The sequence below is a fragment of the Gymnoscopelus braueri genome (assembly GCF_963280865.1).
Source record: "Gymnoscopelus braueri genome assembly, chromosome: 23".
Classification (NCBI taxonomy): domain Eukaryota; kingdom Metazoa; phylum Chordata; class Actinopteri; order Myctophiformes; family Myctophidae; genus Gymnoscopelus; species Gymnoscopelus braueri.
The window spans coordinates 28,310,287-28,336,893 of NC_137625.1; the positions used below are offsets into that span (position 1 = coordinate 28,310,287).

At 40.6% G+C, this 26,607-nt stretch overlaps 2 protein-coding genes across 2 annotated transcripts in view; one reads left to right on the plus strand and one right to left on the minus strand.

Moving 5' to 3' along the window:
* The window catches only part of socs2 (suppressor of cytokine signaling 2), a 267,878-nt gene that overhangs the window by 130,971 nt on the left and 110,300 nt on the right, over window positions 1-26,607 (plus strand). The window lies entirely within an intron of this gene.
* cped1 (cadherin-like and PC-esterase domain containing 1) overlaps window positions 1-26,607 on the minus strand; it is a 128,953-nt gene that overhangs the window by 15,870 nt on the left and 86,476 nt on the right. The window contains exons 15-16 of the mRNA XM_080421171.1: window positions 6,549-6,666; window positions 4,855-4,991 (exon numbers count right to left, since the gene is read on the minus strand). Coding sequence (XP_080277297.1) covers window positions 4,855-4,991; window positions 6,549-6,666 — 255 coding nt within the window. The remainder of the gene's footprint in view (window positions 1-4,854; window positions 4,992-6,548; window positions 6,667-26,607) is intronic.

Below are 26,607 nucleotides of genomic sequence, written 5' to 3' on the forward strand. Positions count from 1 at the left end.
TGTGTGTGTGTGTGTGTGTGTGTGTGTGTGTGTGTGTGTGTGTGTGTGTGTGTGTGTGTGTGTGTGTGTGTGTGTGTGTGTGTGTGTGTGTGTGTGTGTGTGTGTGTGTGTGTGTGTGTGTGTGTGTGTGCGCATCTGTGCTAGTGTAATTTCACAGGAACATAGACATATCAGATTTGTTACTTAAAGGGACATTTCACTTTAAATAAAAAAGGGTCATTTTATCGTCTGAGTAGGCTTTTGGGAGCCCCCCAGACAGTTTTTAAGTTGCTTGATTCAGTATTTAGATATTTGATATTCATTTTATCAGACGCCCCCCCTTCCTATACAAACCCATTGTAACTTCAAACTCTTTTTAACATGTTAGATTTATCAAAGACACCCGTTAGGGTGATATGAAGGCCGCATAGCAACCCAAAACTCTAGATATGAAGGCCGCATAGCAACCTTAAACTCTAGATATGAAGGCTGCATAGCAACCCAAAACTCTAGATTTTAAAAATCACATTTCAGTTCGTGAGATTTTTATTTGAATTTATTGTACTTTAACTATTTCACTGCCAAGGACGACTTTGACATTTCTTTTTCCAAAGGCCCAGATTGCCAAGGACGATTTTGACGACTTTTTTTTTACAAAAGGCCCAGACTGCCAAGGACGACTTTTACGACTTTTTGTGTTTTTTGGTGTTTCCACTAGATGGCGCTCTTCGCTAACAAGGACAGAGCAATGCAACGTACATGGGTACATCATTTGCACCCCCCCCCCCCCCCCCCCAACACACACACACTGTTTTTGGGATCCCAAGTTATTTGAATTCTGAGGGTGTATCGATATGAAACAAAATGTGTACATATCTGCACAAACCCGGAGTTAGAGCCCAGTAAGAGTCCATTCGGTTCCTACCTATGAATGATTTAGCTGGGGACCCCCGGGGAATCTGCTCAAAGACGCCCTGGGGGGTCTCCGGAACCTCAGAACCAGTGCTGTACATCAGCCGGTTGAATCAAACAGTGCCCATCATAAGGTACTTTTCTAGCCTAGTGCAACTCCCTAACATCCCTGCAGACTCCCCACTGGTGCGGGCGTTGAGTTGGTCCATGAATGATGACTTCCCTCTCCAGTTACTTCTTATAGAAAGCTGTCAGCTCTGCTTACAGGCAGGTCACTCTCTTAGCGAGGGGTAAGGCTAACATCAGGTACTAACTAGCCGTAGCCAGATATGACTCATAAAGTGCTGCCTGGGGATCCCAAATGTTGCCAGCTTTACACGGCAGTGCTGTCAACGGTATGTTTTCCATGTGCACCCGGCGGGGTGTGTAAACGTATGTGTGCATCAGTGGTGTAAAGTAATTAAGTACATTTACTCAAGTACTGTACTTAAGTAAACTTTTGAGGAATTTTGTATTGGAGTATTTTTCCATTTTCAATACTTTTACTTTTACTCCGCTACAATTATTCGAAAACTTTAGTTACTAGTTTTTGCAGATTTAGATTGGAAAGCCACTTCACTTCAGCCCTATATATATTTCGGTCATTTGAAAATAGCCGATCTACAAGCTCATCGCGACGCATTGTGAGCTTGTAGATCTGCTATTTTCAAAAGATTTTTGTACACATTTTGAACTTGTGAAATGGGACATTCTGCACAATGAGTACTTTTACTTTTGGTACTTTAAATACATTTTGATGCCAATACTTTTGTACTTTTGTACTTTTACTCAAGTAAATTCTGATTACCAGACTTTTACTTGTAACAGAGTATTTCTACACTGCAGTATTGATACCTTTACTTAACTAAAAACGTGTAATACTTTTTACACCACTGCGTATGTGTGCATGAGAGATAGCCCTCACAGTCGGACTCCTGCAGAGCCATGGCGTAAAGGTAAAATAAGAGGAAAATTGTTTTACAGTTGTCTTGTGTGTGTGTCTGTGTTGATAGATGACAACATTCCCATCCTACTTGTCTCTGACAGTAGTTCACAATGGCCTCTTATTATTAACCCTTTAAGACCGGGAACGCATCTGTGTAATTTGAAGATTTAATTGGCTATTCAAAAATAGCAGGTCTACAAGCTCATAGCGCGGCACCGAGTGCCGCGCTATGAGCTTGTTTTTTTTTTTAAAGCGAACATTTTTAACTCTGTTACAACTTCTGAGGGTCCATGGAACAACATATTTTGAGATGGGGGTCCACGGCCAAATACATATAATTTTTGAGAACCACTGATATTATAGCAAACACGATTTTTCAAAACAAAAATGTTAGAAGACATTTGTAGTATCCCCCAGAAGCAAAGATTTGAGTGACAAATGTTCGCTTTGAAAATACATTATTCAAAGAATTGTACATATTTTTCACGATAAAACAAATAAATAGCAGATCTACAAGGTCATATTGCGGTGCCGCGATATGAGCTTGTAGATCTACTATTTTTGAATAGCCAAATAAATCTTAAAATGACACAGATGCGTCCCCGGTCTTAATGGGTTAAAGCCAGACTGGATCCCGTTTTTTCTTCTTCTTCTAACAGTTGATTTAGAGTTGATTTAAGGCCTTCAAAGCAAAGCTGACAGGTGTTGAGAGGTGTTGAGCAAAAATATGTATTTGAAGCTCCAGGCAGAATGTCAAACAGAAGACAACGGAGTAAAGATTTATGGGCCAACCGAGTTGAATGGAAGATGGACAACAGCCTAATACTTCATATCCCTCCGGTCGTATGACGGTGTACCTCGCTGAGAGTAGCCGATCTCCAAGCTCACAAAGTGTCGTATTGCGAGGCGTTGTGAACTTGTAGATATGCTATTTTTGGCTTTTCTTCAGGTTTCAGACTCCAAGTATTAGGTCAGTAATGAGATGGTAATGTGTCTGTCTCTATACAAAGCTTGCTTTTCGTGTATAGGCTTTCCTCTTCTTTGTCACTGTGAGTGCCAAATCATGGATCTAGCCTATGCCAAATGACATTGGCTAGCCTGTTGCTCCTGGAAACTTTGATAGGCGTTGGCTCTAAGCACCAAACTCTGAGCCACACATGAGACACATCCATATGCAACGCTTTAATGTTGACGTGTAGACATGTGAGTTTGGGGAAATGTGTTTTTTTTTTACAGTTGTCGTGAGGGATTTTCTTTTCTCACATATTCAGACCACAAAAGTATTCTGCGTGCTCTTGCGTGTGTGTGTGTGTGTGTGTGTGTGTGTGTGTGTGTGTGTGTGTGTGTGTGTGTGTGTGTGTGTGTGTGTGTGTGTGTGTGTGTGTGTGTGTGTGTGTGCGCGCGTGTGTGTGTGTGTGCGTGCGCTTGTGAGTGTGACGGCAGGCAGTTGAATCCGGTGGAGACCGCTTCCTTCTGGCCTTTTGCATTTACACCTCTTACCTCCGATTATCTGAACTAATAATGTATATGAAACCTTTGCCGCACCTTCTGCATTTAGGCCAGTGGTTCTCAATCTTTTTCATGTCAAGGACCGCCCAAAATGATATCTATTTGGCCGCGGACCCCCATCTCAAAATATTGTGTTCCAGGGACCCCCCAGAAGCAAAGATTTGAGTTACAAATGTTCGCTTTAAAAATATATTCAACTATTTGCACAAATGTTCAAGAATAGCAGATCTACAAGCTCATAGCGCGGCACTCGGTGCCGTGCTATGAGCTTGTATATCTGCTATCTTTGAATAGCCAAAGTATAAAAGGTTAAAGTCGTTCAAATGATTGTGATGCTACATGAACACATTTAGCTGGGGACCCCCTGGAACCCCCCCAAAGACCCCTGGGGGTCCCTGGACCCCACTTTGAGAACCAGTGATTTTGGCTATCTCTGGCCTTCCCTTCCCCATCCTGCTGCCAGAAGAAGCTCCAAGTACAAGAGTGGGATGGTTAGAGAAACAGGACACTGAGGACAGAAATGGAGAAGGACTTTCAAACCCAAGTCCAGTTGGAACCAAACCAGCGACAATACAAATTATTGTATGTTGTTGACGCACTATCCAGACAGTCGCCATCCTGTTGCACCCAAGCTGATGGTATATCTGCAACAATATCTCACATAACACACAACCGTGTGTCCTAAAGCAGGGGTTTACAAACCTCCCCATGCAAAGGACCCCAAAATTACCGTAGCATCTGGCTGCTGCCCCCCTATGGTGAAATTGCTTAAAGACGGGGTGCCGTGATTTTCAATAATTTTTTCTCCCCCTAAAACATGATCATCAGGTATTATAGTTATACTAGGAGGAAGATTTTTTTTTGTAAAAAGTGAACAGAAAGTGTTAAAATTATGTTTTTATGTGGACACGCCTCCAGTTCCTTAAGTATACCTGGTTCTCACCTTAGCACCTCCCACCTGAACCAGTCCCTCCGCCTCCTCCTACAAGACCACCCACCTGTCCTAGTCCCTCCTCCTCCTCATGCCCACACCTGTTGTGTTATGATAATGAGGGGGAGGGTATATTTCTACTGTGTCATTAAAGCGCAGTTTTTCTATTGGCACGTTTGACCCTCAAGGTTTCAGCCTCCAGGAAGAAACTCAAAATAGTCAGAGAAGACATAAAACACCATAAAAACACCACCAACGTCACATCCATTGATTCCTTCTAGGGGAGTCGCGGGATAATTCCTGTGCTTCCGCGAGAAAATAAAAAATAAGTCATTGCGACCCCCCGCGACATAACGTTCCCTTGTTATAGGCCGTTGAAAATAGCATGTCTCGCCAAAAATACATAGTGAAACACAGGAGGCGAGATACAGGCGATTTCCCAAATAAGTTAACCAGGAAGTGAAGTGAGCAGTAAATCTTGGGGTCATGTCATTGTACTGTTACTGCGCTTAACAATCTGAACCTTTGCCCCCCTCACCTTTTTGTCTGTCATGCACTCCTGCAGCTGGATGTTGTCCAACAGAGGGTGGTAGCAGCCCTCGGGTTGCCAGCTTATCTCTCGCCAATCGCAGGTACGGTTATCGGCACAGCTGAGGCACGGGACGACCCAGCGGCCTTGTATGAGTGAAGGGCGTGAGAGAAAGAGAGGGAGTCGGGGGAAGGTGAAACAGACCGTTAGACATGTGGTGGAAGAAGTACTCCGATATTTTACTTAAGTAAAAGTACCAATACCACAGTATAAAAATACTCTGTTACAAGTAAAATGTTCAAAATGTTACTTGAGTAAAAGTACAAAGGTATTGGCATCAAAATATACTTAAAGTACCAAAAGTAAAAGCACAAAAATGTTTGAAAATAGCAGATCTACAAGTTCACAACGCGTCGCGGTGCGACGCGTTGTGAACTTGTAGATCTGCTATTTTCAAATAGCCTAGGTATAAAATAGGACTAAAGTGGTTAATGTATGTTTTATAAAATTATAATTTATGTCTGCAAAGTAACTAGTAACTAAGGTTTTCAAATAATTGTAGTGGAGTAAAAGTACATTTGCCTCTGAGATAGTAGTGGAGTAGAAGTAAAAGTATTGGAAATTGGAAATACTCAAATAAAGTACAAATACCTAAAAAGTAGGTACTTAGTTACTTTCCACCCCTGCTGTTAGACATATTTTGTGCTGATAGACGGCCTGACAGGCAGCATGATAATTATGGGGGAGCGTAGCAAACGAAACACCACGCACCGAGTAACTCTTGCCAAGAAGTATACATGTAATAATTCTAATTCTGAAGCACAGAGCTTTCTGGACTGACATGTTCTCCTCTTCCCCGCAGAGAAGGATATTGAAATTTTACAGCACAGCTTGACAACTCACCTGTTGCATTTAAATCAAAGGCCAGAGTGAAGCAGCTGCTTAAATCCCCCAGAAGGCCTAGTAGCGTAGTACCACAGATGAAGCCATCATACCCACATGCCATGCTGCAGGGCTTTGTACCCAGAGAACAACACACACAAAACTAATGCGCCAATGCACACGCACACACGCGCACACACACACACACAGTGGTGGAATAAGTACACAGATATTTTTAAGTAAAAGTATCAATACCACAATATAAAAAATACTCTGTTACAAGTAAAAGGCCTGTGTTCAAAATGGTACTTGAGTAAACGTACAAAAGTATGGGCATCAAAATATACTGTACTGTATGTACCAAAAGTAAAAGTACTAACGTGTTTGAAAATAGCAGATCTACAGGCTCACAACGCGTCGCGATTGCGACGTGTTGTGAGCTTGTAGATCGGCTATTTTCAAATAGCCTTTGTATATAATAGGGCTAAAGTGGTTAATGTGTGTTTTATGATATAATCATTTAAACATCTGCAAAGTAACTAGTAACTGAAGTTTTCAAATAATTGTAGTGGAGTAAAAGTATGATATTTGTCTCTGAGATGTAGTGGAGTAGAAGTAAAAGTGTTGAAAATGGGAAATAAAAAAATCCTCAAAAGGGTACTTAAGTACCTGAGTAATTGTACCTAGTTACTTTACACCACTGCGTGCGTGCGCGCACACACACACCCACACACCCACACACACACACACACACACACACACACACACACACACAACAACAACAGTGTCACACAGTGTTTTGGATTGTAGACGAAACCAACCTGGCACGTCCCCGGAGGTGCAAGGCCGAAGTGGAGCCTGGGACTCGCCTGATGTCTTGGACCCCGGAAGAGGCTGCAGGCCACAGGGCTTACCTGGCTGCACGATCAACCCACAGTCCTGTGCAATGGAGATAAACAGTCAGCCATGATTAATTTCATTATCATTAAAAGGTACTTTAGATGTAGGTTGATCCCTAAAAGATAGAAATGTTCACATGTTAACCCATTCACATGTTAACCCACACAGAAGCATCTGTGTAATTTTTAGATTTGAGCTAAAAAGCATTATTTTACACTTTGGCTATTCAAAAATAGCAGATATAAAAGCTCATAGCGCGGCACCGAGTGCCGCGCTATGAGCTTGTAGATCTGCTATTTTTGAGAAATCGTGAAAATTTGTGCAAATCTTTTATTATTATTTTTTTTTAAGCAAACATTTGTAACTCAAATCTTTGCTTCTGGGGGTCCCTGGAACAACATATTTCTTAGATGGGGGTCCGTGGCCAATACATATAAAGTTTGGGGTCCTTGACATGAAAAAGTTTGAGAGCCACTGACATAGAAACATAATTTTTCTTTCAAAAAACAGTTGGGATTTAGAAGACATTATTGTAGAATCGGCCTCAGGTCTTAACTCTCTCAGTGCCAAGCCCCGAGTTATCCCGAGTTTTCTCTGAATACCCTCCCTGCCAGCACGAGAAATCCCGAGTTTTTACTTTTTACTGTGGTCGCGCTATTCTGTTTATTTTTCATGATCACTTTCGCTTTCTGATTCCTTCAGACTCATTGGGTTCCGGTTTCATGACGCAGATTCCGTTTCCGGTTCTCATTTTTTTCCCGCGGTCATTTTTGGCCAGAATAGGGAAAGTCACGGTTTTTCACACGGTATCAAAAACGAACGGAGAGGTCTACTTCTATTCTCTTTGGTCTGGGTGACGATCAGTCATCGTAGTCGTGTATCACATCGTAATTTAGCCCGATCAGCGATTGTCGAAAATGTTGACGTAGGCCTGTTTGGGAGGGGGGCGAGCGAGTCAACGAGGTGATCAATGTGTCGATTTGCTGCTCTCTACTGGTAGAACTGTCGTATGGGTTTAAAAGTGTAATCAGATAATTTATTTGAATGAAAAATTAAAAAATTAAAAAATTAAAAAACACGCAAATTGCTGGCACTGGGGGAGTACTTTATGAAAATACTCTTGGCAGTGAAAGAGTTAATGGGTTAAGATGCATTTGCATGTCATCAGAATTGCAAATAGCCATAGCCTATGGCTGTTGCCCTCCTATTGCAAAAGGGCTTTAAAAAAAGTGAAAATTGTTGATCATGAGCTGTATATCTGCTATTTTTTGAATAGTCCAAAGTATCAAATAATGGCTAAAAATCTAAAATGACACAGTATGAGTTCCCGGATTGAGTGCATTCAAAGTGAACCACAAACGGTCTGTTCTGCTGCAACTCCACTGACTGCACTGCTTAGTGTTTACTGCTAACTTCCAGGAACTGAACACAAGCTCCATGATCCCGAAATTGCTGTGAAAGTATTTTTTTTTCTCTTCATTTGAGTGAATGCAGTTGTTGGCACTCTCTCTTTACACCACTCTAGCCAGGGGGGGGGTCACCCAGGGGGGGGGGGGGGTCACCCAATCCTGACTAATGAGTGTCAAGACAGGTGGGTGACAATGGTGGCTGAGCAAACCATGTAAAAAAATAAACTCTATACCTGACCGGGGGTCGGGGGCTCTGTACTTGGCCTGCTCTTACACTGAAAGTATAGTCGATCTACAAGTGCTGTGTTTGTGACACGTTGTGAGGTTGTAGATCTGCTAATTTTTGGCGAATGTTCCCCCAAGGGATGCTGCATGGGGTTCAAGGGGTTAATGATGATGGCACGCGTCCCAAAGCACTCAACAAAGCCCCCCCGTGTTAAACTGTTGTTGTCTGGGTGAGGGAAAGTCAGTGAAGCCCCCCATTGTGTGCGCACGTGTGTGTGTGTGTGTGTGTGTGTGTGTGTGTGTGTGTGTGTGTGTGTGTGTGTGTGTGTGTGTGTGTGTGTGTGTGTGTGTGTGTGTGTGTGTGTGTGTGTGTGTGTGTGTGTGTGCGTGCGTGCGTGCGTGCGTGTGTGTGTGTGTGTGCTTGCGTGTGCGTGTGCGTGCGGCAGGGGCGAGGGTTTCACAAAGGTAATGTAACACACATTCAGATCAGTCGGGAGGAACGAGGAGAAAGATTTCTGTGTTGACAGCTGCAGACAGTATTATATTAAGTGTGATAAATATGATATACGTTTGTGTTCCTGTCTTTTAAACCACTTTAACCCTGGCGTCCCTATTTTGGCCCGTATCATTACAGGTGAAAAGTTTCCACAAACACATACATATACATATACATATACATATACATATACATATACATATACATATACATATACATATACATATACATACACATACACATACACACACACACACACACACACACACACACACACAGTGCGGCTAACTCTGAGCTTTCCAAAAATGGAAGGAAAACAACAAAAGGACTTTCATTCTCTGCACAGACAGAGCGAGAGACAGAGAGAGACACTTTTGGGTTTCAGATTCTCTAATTATAAATGGGTGTCAGTTAGGTGGCATTGGAAGCTATAGCAGGTATAGGCTTTGAACGGGGAACGAGGAGTGAAGCACAGTGGTGCTAGAAGTACATGTTTTACTTAAGTAAAAGTATCAATACTGCAATGTACAGTAGATTACAAAATGTAGAAAAGTACCAAAAGTAGAAAGCCCGTCCCGTTTCACAAGTTTTAAAATGTATACAAATCTTTTGAAAATAGCAGAGCTATTGAAACAAGCTCACAATGCGTCGCATTGCGACGCATTGTGAGCTTGTAGATCGGCTATTTTCAAATGGCCGAAATGTATATAGGGGCTGAAGTGGTTACTGTATGTTTTTTAATAATAATCAAAATCTACAAAGTAACTAGTAACTTAAGTTTTCAAAGAATTGTAGTGGAGTAAAAAGTACAATATTTGCCTCTGAGATGTAGTGGAGTAGAAGTAAAAAAAAGTACAGAAATCGGAAACACTCCAGTAAAGTAAAAGCACCTCAAAACTGCACTCAAGTAACAGTACTTGAGTAAAACGTACTGCAGTTACCTTCCACCAACTGTCGGCGCGGGGATGAAAAGGCGGGCCGCCGCGAGTTTTCCACGGGGCGTCTAGTCTAGGCCGGGCCCCCCCTTCGGCGGCTTCCTCAGAGCCCCCGCGGGCCCGGCGGGGTGTTTGTGCGTGTACACTATGCACACGTACGAACAAGAAAATCCCTGTTAAGTTATCTTGTGCCACTTTGTTGAGAGATGCGCCGTGGGCATGCAGAATGTGGCGCGGCCGCGCGAAGCCCCTCAAAGGAGAGAGAGAGGGAGTGTGGAGTGTGTGTGTTTAGCGTGGACGTGCGAGCTGTGTATGTATTGATAGGGTGTGTGTGTGTGTGTGTGTGTGTGTGTGTGTGTGTGTGTGAGTGTGGGAGGGCGGCAGGGGCTCTGGCGGCCCCTCTGTTGTCGTGGGGGCCAGACGCAGCGGCTCCCTCGGAGCCCTCTGAGACACAGAAACCGCCCCGCTGGGCCTTCATCTGTACGCAGGTTTTCTTTGACCTTTGAGCTCTCACCTCGCGGCGCGCTACGCCAAGCTAGCCCCCTATAGATGGACCGAGCGACGACCAAAAGTCCTTTGATTATAAAGGCTAAAAGCGGTGAGAGAGGATGAAAGAAGTACAACGCGTCCAAGGGGGGCCGCCTGAGAGGAAGTCAACTAGAGTAGCGAAGCGAGTCTAAGTGAGAAGAAATAAATCTGAGCTATTATGATGATGATTATCTTTTTTTTCCCACCGCGGGTCGCGGGCGGGTTGAGCCATAGATTTATATATGGGTTCGCGGGGCGGGTTGAGGCGGGTTGGGTTCCGCGGCGGGGCGGGGCGGGTCATGAAAAAACCCAACCTGCACATCACTACCGGGACCGCATCTGTGTGTCATTTTTTAGATTTCTTTGGGCTATTCAAAAATAGCAGATCTACAAGCTCGAGTGCCGCGCTACGAGCTTGTAGATCTGCTATTTTTGGAAAAGAATCGTGAAAATGTGCGCGCACAAATATTTGCACACATTTTCACGATTTTTCAAAAAATAGCAGATCTACAAGCTCATATGAGCTTGTACATCTGCTATTTTTGAATAGCCCAAAGAAATCTAAAGTGACACAGATGCGTTCCCGGATGGAGACTTTTAAAGCGATACATAACAGAAATACACTCATCAACCAAGTCAACAGGTCAGGCAACATTAGCTGTTCATGTTCAAATAAGCACATTTTACATTTCTTTTTAAGACAAATTGATGTAACTACACACGCGTCGGTGTACTATAAAATATTGTAAATCAATGCATTTATTGGCCTTGTGTTTTGCAGTAATTATAATTTGTCATTGGTGGTAGGCCGTAGCGTATCATAAAAACAGAACTCCAAAATGTATTAGCCTAGTATGAAATAGCCAATATTGTTAGTGACTTTTATTTAATTGCCAGTAAGCTAATAATTTTGGCAGAGGCCTATTGTAGGCCTATTACAGTTTGTTTGTCATGGAAATGTCAGTTTCATTTATTCCCACGTTATACTTACATAAATAATGCATAGTTTTTCTACATCTGCAATTTGTATTACAATACACCAGGAATTGCCTTTTGAATTTTATTTCACAAATATTGTAATAGTACTCACATATTTTACTTAGGTAAAAGTAGCAATACCACAATATAAAAATACTCTGTTACAAGTAAAAGGCCTGTGCTATAAATGTTACTTGAGTAAAAGAACAAAAGTATTGGCATCAAAATATACTTATACTTGTATCAAAAGTAAAAGTACTAAAATGTTTGAAAATAGCAGATCTACAAGCTCACAACATGTTGTGAGCTTGTAGATCTGGCTATTTTCAAATAGCCTATGTATAAATTAGGGCTGAAGTGGTTAATGTATGTTTTATGATATAATAATGTATACCTGCAAAGTAACTAACTAAAGTTTTCAAATAATTGTAGTGGAGTAAAAGTACAATATTTGCCTCTGAGATATAGTGGAGTAGAAGTAAAAGTACAATATTTGCCTCTGAGATATAGTGGAGTAGAAGTAAAAGTACAAAAAAATTGAAATACTCCAGTAAAGTAAAAAAAAAAACCTCAAAGTTGTACTTAAGTACAGTACTTGAGTAAATCTACTTAGTTACTTTACACCACTGGTTAGTAAATATACTCAAATGACATTTAAATATATTACCAGTGGTGTCTTGCATTCGTGTTCTGCTGCTCACTCCCTTAAATCTCCCTGAAGGATTTACAGCAAAGGTAATTCCTACTTCACAAGTGTAATAATTCTCTCAGTCATTAAAAGTGAATAGCCTAAAACACGTTATTTTTTTTTTGCCGTTTTATACTGCTTTGGCCCTGTCTTGGCTAGGCCTCACTTGTAAAAGGGGTTTTAAATCTCATATGTGACTTCCTGGTTAAATAAAGGTTATATGTGGAGAATTACACATGCTCCATAAAACGAAAGCTTAGCGCACAGCATTTACAATACCGTGGGACAAGAGGTGCTGGCAACTACAAGAAAGTCATTCGAGATAAAATGGGCCACACATTTTTGTGGCAGTAACCGCACACCCGGGCACCAAATGATTATTTAGTGCAAACAAGGATCTTTTATTCAAGACGGCATGAGCAATGCATTAGTGCTTTGTCAGGCTCATGAAAGCCACAGGAATAAAAGTGTTTACATAAATTAGCATGTGCAGCATCAGCCACAAGTCCTGTATATACCTGTACAAACTTACTGTCACCCTATATAATGTAAATGTACTTACAGCAAATACATACATACGCCCATGTATGCAACACACATCCAGTACACAGATATATGATATAACTTTAATGATTAGTGAGAAGAGTTTTTATCTACGCATGTATTTAAGGTAATCGGAAGGCTTCCCCCAAAACACACTCGCCCCCATTTCTTCCGCGGACCGCTCGCCCCCCAGCGGATCTTGTATTATTGTCTCCGCCAGGCCGAAAGGCATGGCGAGAGAGTATGTTTTACCCCCTGTCCGTCCGTCCGTGTGTCCGTGTGTCCATCTGTCTGCGAGCGGCTAATCTCCGGCAGCGTTGGCCCTGTCCCTGCGAAACTGTGCACACACACTCCCTGGGTGCCAATTCAGAACCTCTGCCCCACACTTTTCACAGGCCGATTTGTGCAAAACCCATTTTTGGATATTACTCTTACAGATTTTATCCAAGCATCACGCAAATCGGTACACAGTATCTCTATAGTCATGTGATCAAGACGGATCTGTCTGATATGTCTGATATGTCTGATATGTCATATTCCATCCTGATTGGCTAAGGTTGGCTAAGGTTGGCTTCCAAAGTCAAATCATGAACGCAGCGTGCGCTTTGTGTGAAAATTTGCACGCACATTCCCAATAGGCCGGGGAAGAAATGCCACCCTTTTCACCTTACCCTGTTATAGTGCCACCAGCAGGTCTAATTTAGCAAAACTCATTTTTGCAACAAAATGCCTCAAATCAAGAATGCACGCACATTCCCACTAGGCCGAGGATGAAATGCCACCCTTTTCACATTGGCCTATTATAGCGCCACAATAACCTACCTAACCTGGCGGAGACCTGTGCTCCGAGGAGCACTTTTTCTAGTTGTATTTGTTTTACTGAGGTTACGTTTAGGAATAAGGTTAGGTTTAGGCATAGTTTTACTGAGGTTAAGGTTAGGAATAAGGATAGGTTTAGGCATAGTTTTACTGAGGTTACGTTAAGAAATAAGGTTAGGTTTAGGCATAGTTTTACTGGGGCTACGTTTAGGAATAAGGGTAGGTTTAGGCATAGTTTTACGACACGTTGGGCGACACGTTGCAACACGTTGTGAGCATGTAGATCTGCTATTTTCAGCATGCAACCAAGTGTAAAATCAGTCCTATGACGCCATCAAGGCACCGCCAAAATACATTTTAGCCTATAAGACTTAGACTATGATCTTATGATATTTAGTCGACTAAAACTAGACAAAAACTAAAACATTTCAGATGACTAAAATATGACTAAAACTAAATGGAATTTTATTCAAAAGACTATGACTAAAACTAAATCAAAATTCGCTGTCAAAATCAACACTGGCTGAAGCATGAGCACAGTACAGTCCCCACTCAGCTGCAATGAGTCACAACCACACACACACACACACACACACACACACACACACACACACACACACACACACACACACACACACACACACACACACACACACACACACACACATTTTTCAACCAACTGTCTGACCCGAGTTTTGCCTGTCAGTCAGTGCACTGTGCACACACACATACATGATGCACACACAAGCTCTGGTTTTCCAGCCATAAATAACAATTTTTCACATAAAGCACCAACATCATTTTGTTAGCAGCTGGATGAAAACGCTGGTCCGTTGCCACATAGGGAATAGTGGAGAGAAGCCTCAATAGAAAACAGATTGTATCAAAGTGTGGCTAAATGCAGATTTCTTTCTTTTCTCTTTTTTTACTCCTTTTTTTGGTTGAGATTGAGTCCTGATGCTGTGTATATCCCATTCAATCCGGGAACGCATACTGGCATTTTAGATTTTTAGCTATAACCATTATTTTATCATTTGGTTTATTCAAAAATAGCAGATCTACAAGCTCGTAGATCTGCACATTTTTTTAGAAAACGTGAAAAGTTTGTGCAAATCTTTCAATATTTTTATTTTTTAAAGCAAACATTTTTAACTCAGATCTTTGCTTCTGGGGATTCTACAAATGTCTTCTAAATCCTAACATGTTTTTTTTATGATTTAAACTTACATTGCTATAATATTTTATAGTATAACTTTTTTCATGTCAAGGACCCCCAAAAGGATATGTATATTTGGCCAAGGACCCCCCGACCCCCCCATCTCAAAATATTTAGTTCCAGGGACCCCCCAGAAGCCAAGATTTGAGTTAAAAATTCATATATATAATATTCAAAGATTTGCACAAATTTTCACGATTTTTCAAAAATAGCAAATCCACAAGCTCATAGCGCGGCACTCGGTGCCGCGCTATGAGCTTGTAGATCTGCTATTTTTTGAATAGCCAAAGACGTCTAAAAAAATCACAGAGATGCGTTCCCGGGCTTGAATGGGATATGTAAGAAACTGTGGCGGTTTAGCAGATTCCTTTGCTTGAGGTTTAGTCAAGTACTGTGTGCGTCTAAACAAGCCAATGTGGTGACATGCTGGTGACATGGGAACAATGCTCAAGAATGCACGTTCAACTCCATACATGTCATGCTTTGTTTTGTCAGGTTGTCCGGATTTAAGCTGACATTGAGTCGGGCTTTGTCTCAGAGCCGGCGTTACGGGGTTCACAATCTAGGAGTTATTCAAGAAAAATTGATCAATGGATAGGATAGGCGACATTGCCTTTCATCTGAAAAACCTTGGGCAGCTGCAAGTGGTCATCTTTGTTTTAGCCGGGATGTTTGATTTGGTGTGTCTGTCTGTCTGTCTGTCTGTTTGTCTGTCTGTCTGTCTGTCTGGCCCAGAGTACAACAGTAACACGAAAGTAATCTGCCTTGATCAAAGAGCAACGCTAACCTAGCCTCATATTAAACTAATCCCCATTCAATGCACAAGCTCTCTAATCCAGCTATGGGCTCCATTAGATCATAGCCGTCAGTCCCTGTGCCCAGTAGTAGCTTTCTGAGTGGGCAAGATATCTCATTTATCTTGGAAAATGGACAAATACATCCTAATCTAAAGATCAAAAGCCAACTTTGAAGGAACAAAATCCTAATTAACGCATTAAAACCGGGAACGCATCTGTGTAACCACTTTAACCATTATTTTATACTTTGGCTATTCAAAAATAGCAGATATACAAGCTCATCTGCTATTTTTGTAGATCTGCTGTTTTTCAAAAACTCGTGAAAATGTGTACAAATCATTGAATGTATATATTTTCTAAAGTGAACATGTTTAACTCAAATCTTTGCTTCTGGGGGGTCCCTGGAACAACATATTTTGAGATGGGGGTCCCCGGCCAAATACATATTATTTTGGGTGGTCCTGACTCCTTGACATGAACATTTTTGAGAACCACTGATATTACAGCAACATAAGTTGTTTAAAAAAACCTCTTAGGATTTAGAAGACATTTGTAGAATCCCCAGAAGCAAAGATTTGAGTTAAAAAAAAATTATTTAAAAAATATATATTCAAAGATTTGCAAAAAAATTCACGATTAAAAAAAAATAGCAGATCTACAAGCTCATAGCGCGGCACTCGGTGCCGCGCTATGAGCTTGTATATCTGCTATTTTTTAATAGTGTCCAGGTCTTAATGGGTTAGACAGAAAAACTCATGTACCTGGGTCCACCTCAGATAAACATTTGGCTAAATCTCTCAAAATGTAATGGCTGAAAACAAGGCAAAAAAGACAAAGAGGGGGGGAAATTGGGGGATTCTGAGCTGCTGACAAGTAAGGAGATTAAAAAGGTCTTTCCTGTATAAATGTAATCACAGGTATTTAATTTATCTTGACCAGAGGCCCCAGTGATAACCGAGCAAGTTTTGCAAACAGCTGGCAAAGAGTGGAGGCCTCACATTGTAATTCAAGGATAAGGTAGTAGGAACAACACATGCGAACGTGCACTCAAATTGTTCGCTCACACACGCTCACACGCACGCAAGCACGCACGCACACACACAGTGGTGGAAAGTAACTAAGTACATCTTCTCAAGTACTGTACTTACGTACAATTTTTAGGTATTTTTACTTAACTGGAGTATTTCCAATTTACAGTACTTCTACTCCACTACATCTCGGATCCAAATATTGTACTTTTACTCCACTACATTTATTTGAAAACTTTAGTTAATAGTTACTTTGTATATTTGGATTATTATCAAGCACATTTTGAATTCCGGACTTTTACTTGTAACAGAGTATTTCTATATTGCAGTATTGATACTTTTACTTTTTCCACCACTGCACACACGCACATGTACACGCACACGCACTCACACGCACACACACACACACACACACACACACACACACACACACACACACACACACACACACACACACACACACACACAGTTACAATAGGCCTATGTTATGATAGATCTTAATCTAGAGAGGATGGTGTTAGTGACTCCAACAAGTTGTTGGATACTGTACCTTCCTGGCCTGTGGTTTGTGCCGTAACAGCCCAGTGAAATACACACATTCTAGGGAGAGATAATCTACAGTATGTAGACTGAAAACACAGCACATACCACTGGAAATTTTAGTCAACACTACAGTATGTTCATATCAGTCACATCAGCATAGCAATGAAATTCTGCCCAGTAGGTATACAGTAATTAGATAGCTTTTGGACAGTGGTGGAAAAAGTACTCATATTTTTTTACTCAAGTAAAAGTATCAATACTGCAATATGGAACAAAAGTAAAAGTACGGAATTCAAAAATCACTTGAGTAAAAGTACAAAAGTATTGGTGTCAAAATGTACTTAAAGTACCAAAAGTACTCATTAATGCAGAAGTTTAATGCATTTCAAGTTTTCAAATGTATAAAATGTATTCAAATCGTTTGAAAATAGCAGATCTACAAGCTCACAATGCGTCGCAATGCGACGCATTGTGAGCTAGTAGATCTGCTATTTTCAAATGGTCGAAATGTATATAGGGCTGAAGTGGTTACTGTATGTTTTGTAATAATAATAAAAATCTGCAAAGTAACAAAAGTTTTCAAATAATTGTAGTGGAGTAAAAGCACAATATTTGCCTCTGAGACGTAGTGGAGTAGAAGTAAAAGTACAGAAAATTGGAAATACTCCAGTAAAGTAAAAAATACCCCCCAAAATATGAACAAACTTGTTATATCAACAAAACGCCTCGCATTCTGTTTGTGTGACATGCATGATGCAAAGGTTTTGAGAGCGAAACTGGTCAAAGTCACTGGCGACCTACAGTATACTGTAAGTACAGTACTTGAGTAAATGTACTTAGTTACTTTCCACCACCGGCTTTTGGATTGTGGATTTGGAAGCTGTGGATGTGGATTTCCGGCAAAACGCTCGAGACAATACTTCACATACGACCTGTAAATCCTATGGAATCAAACAAAGTGTTGGATGATGAGTGAAAATATAACATTGAGTTACTGACATGGCTGCTCAGGCAGACAAAGACAAAGTACAAAAAAAGCGAAAGGAGTCCCAACAATGGATCGCTCTGATGTGAAACTTTGGTCCCAATAGCTACAGTATACCGTGCTAATGCACATTTCAGTCATGTTTCAACTTAATCCTTATAATCCAGGTCACCGCCACAAACCCTTTGTTATCACAGCAACAATTACTACCTAAAGGGACCTTTCATCTAATCTGTCACAAATAGGATTAAATTAAATGGTACGGCTTGTAATTCCATGTCATACGGCGGCGCTTATGGATAAGCCCCTCAGCAAACGCTTTTTGACAAAGAGCCGTACATTCTCTCTCTCTCTCTCAGACGGTAGAGAGAATAAAGAAATGTGTTGCCAACATTATCTGTCAATCTTTGTATTGTATTGTGTACTCAGACTACTCACGTCTTGAAAAGGGTGAGACGGAGGGGTGGGTGTGTGTGTGTGTGTGTGTGTGTGTGTGTGTGTGGGGGGGGGGGGGGGCACTCGGACTATACTGTACACTCGGACATTGTTTTTATTCAACCTAAAATGCTGCCTGTCTCTACTAACGTTGTCGGTCCTGACGCTCACACATCAGTCATGTTTCTGGAAACCAAACAGGTCACAAAACCTATACAAACCCTGCAAGACCTGTCCCCAGTGGGTCAGAGTGAGTGGGTTTACTATTTTTGGGCGGTGAAACCGCCCCTATAAGTGAGGTTTGGATATTTGTACAACAAATCCTGCGCTGTGATTGGCCAAAAATGTACCCCGCCTAAACCTGCACCGTGATTGGCCAATCACAGTCTATTCAGGACTGTGATTGGCCAGTGTCACATGACACATGTGCATAGCCCTATATAAGAAACCATAACTTTAAAAAAAAACATAAATTTGTTTTTTTTAAGTTATGGTTTCTTCCATCATAAAGAGTGTTTCAATAAATGTATTTATTTCTTGTACATGATTGGTTGACTCCATTCAGTATTGTGATTAGCTAGCAAGACACCGCCCACTTCACACAGGGTGTGATTTTTGGGCGGTGAAACCGCCCCTATAAGTGAGGTTTGGATATTTGTACAATTTTGTACAATTTTATTTGTACAATTTGTACAATGCACCGTGATTGGCCAATCACAGTCTATTCAGGACTGTGATTGGCCAGTGTCACATGACACATGTGCATAGCCCTATATAAGAAACCATAACTTGAAAAAAAAACATACATTTGTTTTTTTCAAGTTATGGTTTCGTCCATCATAAAGAGTGTTTCAATAAATGTATTTATTTTTTGTACATGATTGGTTGACTCCATTCAGTATTGTGATTAGCTAGCAAGACACCGCCCACTTCACACAGGGTGTGATTTTTTTATTATATCAACTTTCTTACTTTTTCCACCACTGATCATCATCATTATTCAAATTAGTCAAAATAACAATTTATTCTCACACACACAAAGAAGTTGTGGATTGCAGCTTTAAAGCATGCATGCATACAGTAGCATCCCCACTTTGATGTCGGGTGCATAGCTTACATAATGTTCCACAAGCATTCACAGGACATTATGGCATATCGTGTGACCATGGCTGTAGGAATGAGATCCTGCACACACACACATACTGTAAGCATGCACATACACACACGCGCACACACGTGCGCGCACACACACACACACACACACACACACGCGCGCGCGTGCACGCGCGCTCACGCACACGCACACGCACATGCACACGCACGCACACACCAGTGATGTAAAGTAACTATGTACTATGTGTTTTGAGGTATTTTTACTTTACTGGAGTATTTCCAATTTTCATTACTTTTACCTCTACTCCACTACATCTCAGAGGCAAATATTATACTTTTACTCCACTACAATTATTTGAAAACTAAATTTAGTTACTGTATAGTTACTTTGCAATTATCAATTATTATATTATAAGACATACATTAACCACTTTAGCCCTATTTTATAAATAGGATCTACAAGCTTGTAGATCTGCTATTTTCAAAAAAGAAATTACTTTTACTTTTGGTACTTTAAATACATTTTGATACCAATACTTTTGTACTTTTACTCAAGTGAATTTAAAGTTTCAGACTTTTACTTAACAGTGTATTTCTATATTGCAGTATTGATACTTTTACTATAGTAAACTATCTGAGTACACACACGCACGCACGCACGCGCACGCACGCACGCACGCACACACGCACACACGCACACACACACACACACACACACACACACACACACACACACACACACACACGCGTAAGAGGATACAAAGACAAGTACACATGCACAAATATGTTAACACGAATGCTGTATAGTATGCAAGTGCATACTATACATGCTTTTTCACATCGGCTGGTCTACACAGTACCATGGTTGTGACAGGAGGGCTCACAACAGCTGAGATATATATATATATATATATATATATATATATTTTTTTTTTTTACTTTTATTTCCAAGCAACATTCATTATGCTGCATGCCTTAGTTGTGGTGGAAAAAGTACTCAAATGTTTTAAGTATCAATACTGCAATGTAGAAGTACTCTGTTACAAGTAAAAAGTTACCCTCTTTGGTAACACTTTACTTAAAGGTCGCGTCTATAATGCATTATAATCACATGTATAACAGCATTTATACATATAAGGCATTATAACACTTGTTATATGTTTATAATTATGCATAACAACTTATAACAAGGGTTATGAAGTATTATAACTTATGATAATATAATTTATAAGTGCTGGTATTAATGCATTATAAACTTATGCATAACAACTTATAACAAAGACACTTTATAACTAACAAAGTTATGGAAGTTATAATGAGCTGTTCCATTGAGCTTATAATGCATTATGACCAGCACATATTATACGTTATAAACGTTGTAATAAGTTGTCATACATAATTATAAATATTTATAACGAGTGCTATAATGCCTTAAGTGCATTATAATGCGTTATAAATGTTATTGTAATGCATTATAGACGCAACCTTTAAGCAAAGTGTTTACGGTGTGGTAGTACAATATTTGCCTCTGAGATGTAGTGGAGTAGAAGTAGAAGTACTGAACATTGGAAATACTCCAGTAAAGTCAAAATACCTCAACATTTTACTCAAGTACAGTACTCGAGTAAATGTACTTAGCTATTTTACACCACTGGTTGTAACCATACAATAAAAAGATAGGATAGCCGCACACTGTTCTCAATGCTCCCAAAGGGACATTTTGTGCAATGTTCCAATGACCTGACAAAGACCGTTCTGGTCAAAATGTTGTACTTAAATACAATTTCACTCAAGCATCCAGAACAGCGTCCTGGTGCTCTGTCTTTGGTGTTGTACTCGGTTTATTTACCCTGCACCTGTTTAAAATCCCGTTGGGACGTGCGTGCACTGTCCTGCACTGTATTAGTTGTAATCAAACATGGACAGGCACATGCGGAAATACGGAGTAAAAACGAGAACACATAAAACAAGCTGTCTGGGACAGAGGCTCTTTCTGAAGTGGGGATGGCAGATTGTGTGTGTGTGTTCGTGTGTGTGTGTGTGTGTGTGTGTGTGTGTGTGTGTGTGTGTGTGTGTGTGTGTGTGTGTGTGTGTGTGTGTGTGTGTGTGTGTGTGTGTGTGTGTGTGTGTGTGTGTGTGTGTGCGTGTGTGCGTGCGCATGCACAACAGGTGTAGTCACACCTAACTCAGAATATAATTAGTTTGACACAGGCCCGCCCTACTGTACATTAGTTTTGTACATGACATCTTAACGAGCCATATTATTCATAACATATGGTTTGTTTAAAAACCAATAAAGAAACAAAAAAACGTACAACATAAATTAGTAAGAGATAAAGAGTTAACAAAGGAACAACGGTCTAGTACATGGAAAGAACATACCGTTGGTGTTTTTATGTTGTCATAAATGAATGCCCTGCTTCGTCATGCAAGAGTGTCACCAGTGGTATAAAGTAACTAAGTATATTTACTCAAGAGCTGTACTTAAGTACAATTTTGAGGTACTTTTACTTTACTGGAGTATCTCCAATTTTCTGCACTTTTACTTTTACTCCACTACATCTCAGAGACAAATATTGTACCTTTACACTACAATTATTTAAAACAAATTTAGTTACTAGTTACTTTGCAGATATAAATGATTACATTATAAAACAAACATGAACTACTTTAGCCCTATTTTATACAGAGGCTATTTGATAATAGCAGATCTACAACCTCACGCTTGTAGATCTGCTATTTTCAAACATTGTAGTACTTTTACTTTTGGTACTTTAGTATATTTTGATGCCAATACTTTTGTACTTTTACTCAAGTAACATTTTGAACACAGGCCTTTTACTTGTAACAGAGTATTTTTTGCATCGTGGAATTGCTACTTTCACTTATTAAGTAAAATATCTGAGTACTTCTTCCACCACTGAGTGTCACACAAAATAGCTCAGCTATTTTTGCTATTCTGAAAAAGTTTTAAAGTGAAAGTGTTCTTTCTGTTGGTTTTTATAAATATTGAACCAATGAAAATTACATTGGATCTATAATACATTGCAGTCATTGGAACAGGCTCTTTTTCCCCCCTGAAAAGTAACAGTTTTGGACAAAGGTTTCCACCCGACAGCGATGACACTGTGAAAGAGAGAGAGTCTTTAAGCGGCAATAAGGGAAAGTCCTTTAGTCTCGTACGTCTGGGCCAGAGGCCAACGCAGCCTTCACCCACTCCAATCAAACACAAAACAATATACTGGAGATACTTGTGAGCAATGAACACACTTAACCCAATAAGACCGAGAACGCATCCGTGTGTCATTTTTAGATGTCTTTGGCTATTCAAAAAATAGCAGATCTACAAGCTCATAGCGCGGCACCGAGTGCCGCGCTACGAGCTTGTAGATCTGCTATTTTTTTTTAAATTTAACGCGAACATTTTTAATACAAATCTTTGCTTCTGGGGGAGTCCCTGGAACTAAATATTTTGAGATGGGGGTCCGCGGCCAAATACATTTTGGGAGTCCTTGACATGAAGAAGTTTGAGAACCTCTGATTATAGTAACATACGTTTTAAAGAAAACTGTTAGGATTTAGAAGACATTTTGTAGAATCCCCCAGAAGCAAAGATTTGAGTTACAAGTTTGCTTTAAAAATATATAATCAAAGATTTGCACAAATTTTCAAGATTTTTCAAAAATAGCAGATCTACAAGCTCATAGCGCGGGCCAAAAAAATGACAGATTCTTTCCCGGTCTAAATGGGTTAAGCTGTGTGGTGAACTCACAGTTTATGCCTGTCAAACTTGTCAAATTATCTAGCCCTGAAACATGACTGTCATACCATGACAGTCATGGTGCCGAGTCCCCCTGGTCTAAAGTTGTGTTCGATTTTTTCACTTTGCCATCTCTCACATAAACATAAACGTTCAGATTTCAAATATAAAGTGCTTACCACTGAGCCACGGATGTTACAAGGCGATGCGGACCGCGATGAGTACCCGTATCTCCCGTATTGTTCAATAAAAAGCATTTTAATCCCATCGCCGGCCATTTTCTTTTTTTGTTTTTTTTTGTTTTGTAATGTATCAGAGTGCAATACACCTCCCAACCATTAGTGTCGCATGGTTGAAAGTATCGGAGACAATTTGGAGAAAATGGCCGGCGATGGGATTAAAATGCTTTTTATTGAACAATACGGGAGATACGGGTACTCATCGCGGTCCGCATCGCCTTGTAACATCCGTGGCTCGGTGGTAAGCACTTTATATTTGAAATCTGAACGTTTATGTTTATGTGAGAGATGGCAATGTGAAAAAATCGAACACAACTTTAGACCAGGGGGACTCGGCACCATGACGCTTGTATAAAAGCGTCATGTGAACCATGGCTACAAATTATCATACTTCACTCCCCCAAGCAAGATAAAGGGTGTCTTTTGGAGATAAAGAGTCCCATTGTGACGGTGAAAAATATACTCAGAGTAGAGAGTTTGTCAATAACAACAGATCGGCCCCTATGGCCCAGAGTCTGGAGAGAGGCTCTCTGCACACACATGAAAACATTAGGCTCTGCAGTACCATGGGATTACAACAGGGTCAACATGACTTACGGTACTAACCGCATGGTGCAGACTGTGCAACAGTGGTGTAAAGTAACTAAGTACAGTACATTTACTCAAGTACTGTACAATTTTGAGGTACTTTTACTTTACTGGAGAGTGTTTCCAATTGTCTATACTTTTACTTCTACTCCACTACATCTCAGAGGCAAATATTGTACTTTTACTCCACTACAATTATTTAAACCTTTAGTTACTAGTTACTTTGCAGATATAAATTATTGCATTATAAAACACACATTAACCACTTTAGCCCTATTTTATACCTAATTGAAAATAGCCGATCTAATAGCCGATCTACAAGCTCACAACGTGTCGCATTGCGACGCGTTGTGATCTTGTAGATCTGTTATTTTCAAACACGTTAGTACTTTTACTTTCGGTACTTTAAGTACATTTGATACCAATACTTTTGTACTTTTACGCAACAACATTTTTACTTGTAACAGAGGAAAATTGCAGTATTGATACCTTTACTTAAGTAAAACATTTGAGTACTTTTTCCACCACTGCTTACAGTACTAACCGCCGGTTCAGACTGTACAATATCACCAATTGTATTGTAACGGTGTGAGGATCTGGTGGTAGGCTACACCTTGACACTGCTGTGCCGTCACACCGCACGTGATTTATCAATCAGCTGCATCAGCTGACTAAACATAATTGCGCGCATTTCCGACATGGTGTTGCAAAAAAAAAAAATAAGGAAAAAAAGGGCATGGAACATTATCTCATGGCAACACAGACAGCCTTCTGTGATCCTGACACTGAATGTGTCAGAATCAAGACAAGTGATTATCGCTATTATAGGCCTACTGCAGAGAGTATGCAGAACAATGCAAAAAGTATGTCTGGGACAGCATATAGTTTTGAAGAGTTACAAGCAGTGGTGTTTTGGTCGTTGGACGGGACACCACGGCGCGTGGCCAGTATTTTTTCACGCTGACGCGCATGTACGGCGTGGTACGGTGAGCTCGCATGCACGCCACAGCTGTACCGCTGTACCGTACCGCCGAGAAAAAAATTACACCACTGGTTACAAGTCATGTCAAAGGCAAGGGTAAATTACAGTGAGCATAATGCTCAACTCCACCTCAAACAGCCCAAACAATTTAAATTGCAACCTGGTCGAATTAATTAATAATCATTTAAATTATTAATATAAAATAGATTCTCATCTGACCACTCTGTAGTTCCCTTTTCCAGAAGGTGGCATAAACATTTCCTTTTTCCCATAGCTTCATTTGATTGGCTCAGAGGCTTCACATGTGTGCACAGAGCCTATCAAGCACTAGGGATCTGGCTTCACTTCCTGGCAGTGTAAGTCCGGCTTTGCCGAGGACTCCAATGAACACAATTGGAGCACAAAAAACACAGTGTTTGCGGGTGGGAAGTAGAGTTCTCAAATTCTGCCCGTACCCGACCCTATCCGACCCAACCCAACGTTTTCGGGCCAGGCCGGGCCGAGCCGAGCCGTGAAGGAACATTTTAAAAATAATCTATTACCCCCAAAAAAGACATTTCAAATGCCCCTAGCAGCCTAACAATAAGGCCGACGGAAATGGTAGTGGATGTGTTGGATGCAGCTCAAAGTGAACTTTACTCAGGTAGTCCGACCTTCCTAGCCCGTGTTATTAACTCTTTCTCTGCAAGAGTATACACATTAATAAACTTACCCACTGCCAGAGATTTTCGTGTTTTATAACCTTTTCAACTGGTCACAGACAATTTTGATCCATAATGATCCATTGATCCATCGGGTATAGACACAAACAGGATCTGTGCCCGATCCCCGTGAGGTAACTTTCCTTGCCGCAGGCACGCTGAAAATAGCATATTTTGTCAAAAATGCACGTCTTTCCCACCTCCCCAACTGGCCACGGAACATTTATACATTTTGATCGCTTGTCAGTAGGGGTGGGACGATATATCGATATCGCGATATATCGCGATACTTTCTCCCGCGATAACTAATCGATATACTGCCGAAAAATATCGATATTATTATTATTATTATTATTATTGTTTTAAGTTTGTGATACGTTGTTTTTCCTACTCTGTATTTGTGTAATGATGATTTTGAACTGTTTGGTGCTATTTTATGTGTTTATGAATTGAATACAAGGACTATCGTGATATATCGTTTGTGAAATATCGTGATATCGCAATATATCGATATTTTCAGATATTGTGATATATCGTTGGTGACATTTCTTGCAATATATATTGAATATCGTGATATCGCAATATATCGAATATCGTCGAATATCGTGATATATATTGTTATCGTGGGCCTAATATCGTGATATATATCGTATCGTGAGGTACCCATATCGTCCCACCCCTACTTGTCAGACAGTTGGTAAACACAAAGGGGATCACTGTTCATCGTCCAGAGAAAAAAAAAGAAGAAATGGAACTGTCACTCCCGTTGAAACCACTGTGCCTCGCCAAATACAGGGCAAAAGAAATGAACCCGAGTTACACGCATTTGCAGGAAACCAATAGACAGGCAGTGGACCGAGGCCGGAAATCTTCGGATGACGTTATTGCCGTAGGCCTATCCATCAGATACGGAATCGGAAAAAATCGGTGAAAGGCTAGGATTCTGTGGGAGATGTGCGTCAATATCCGCAC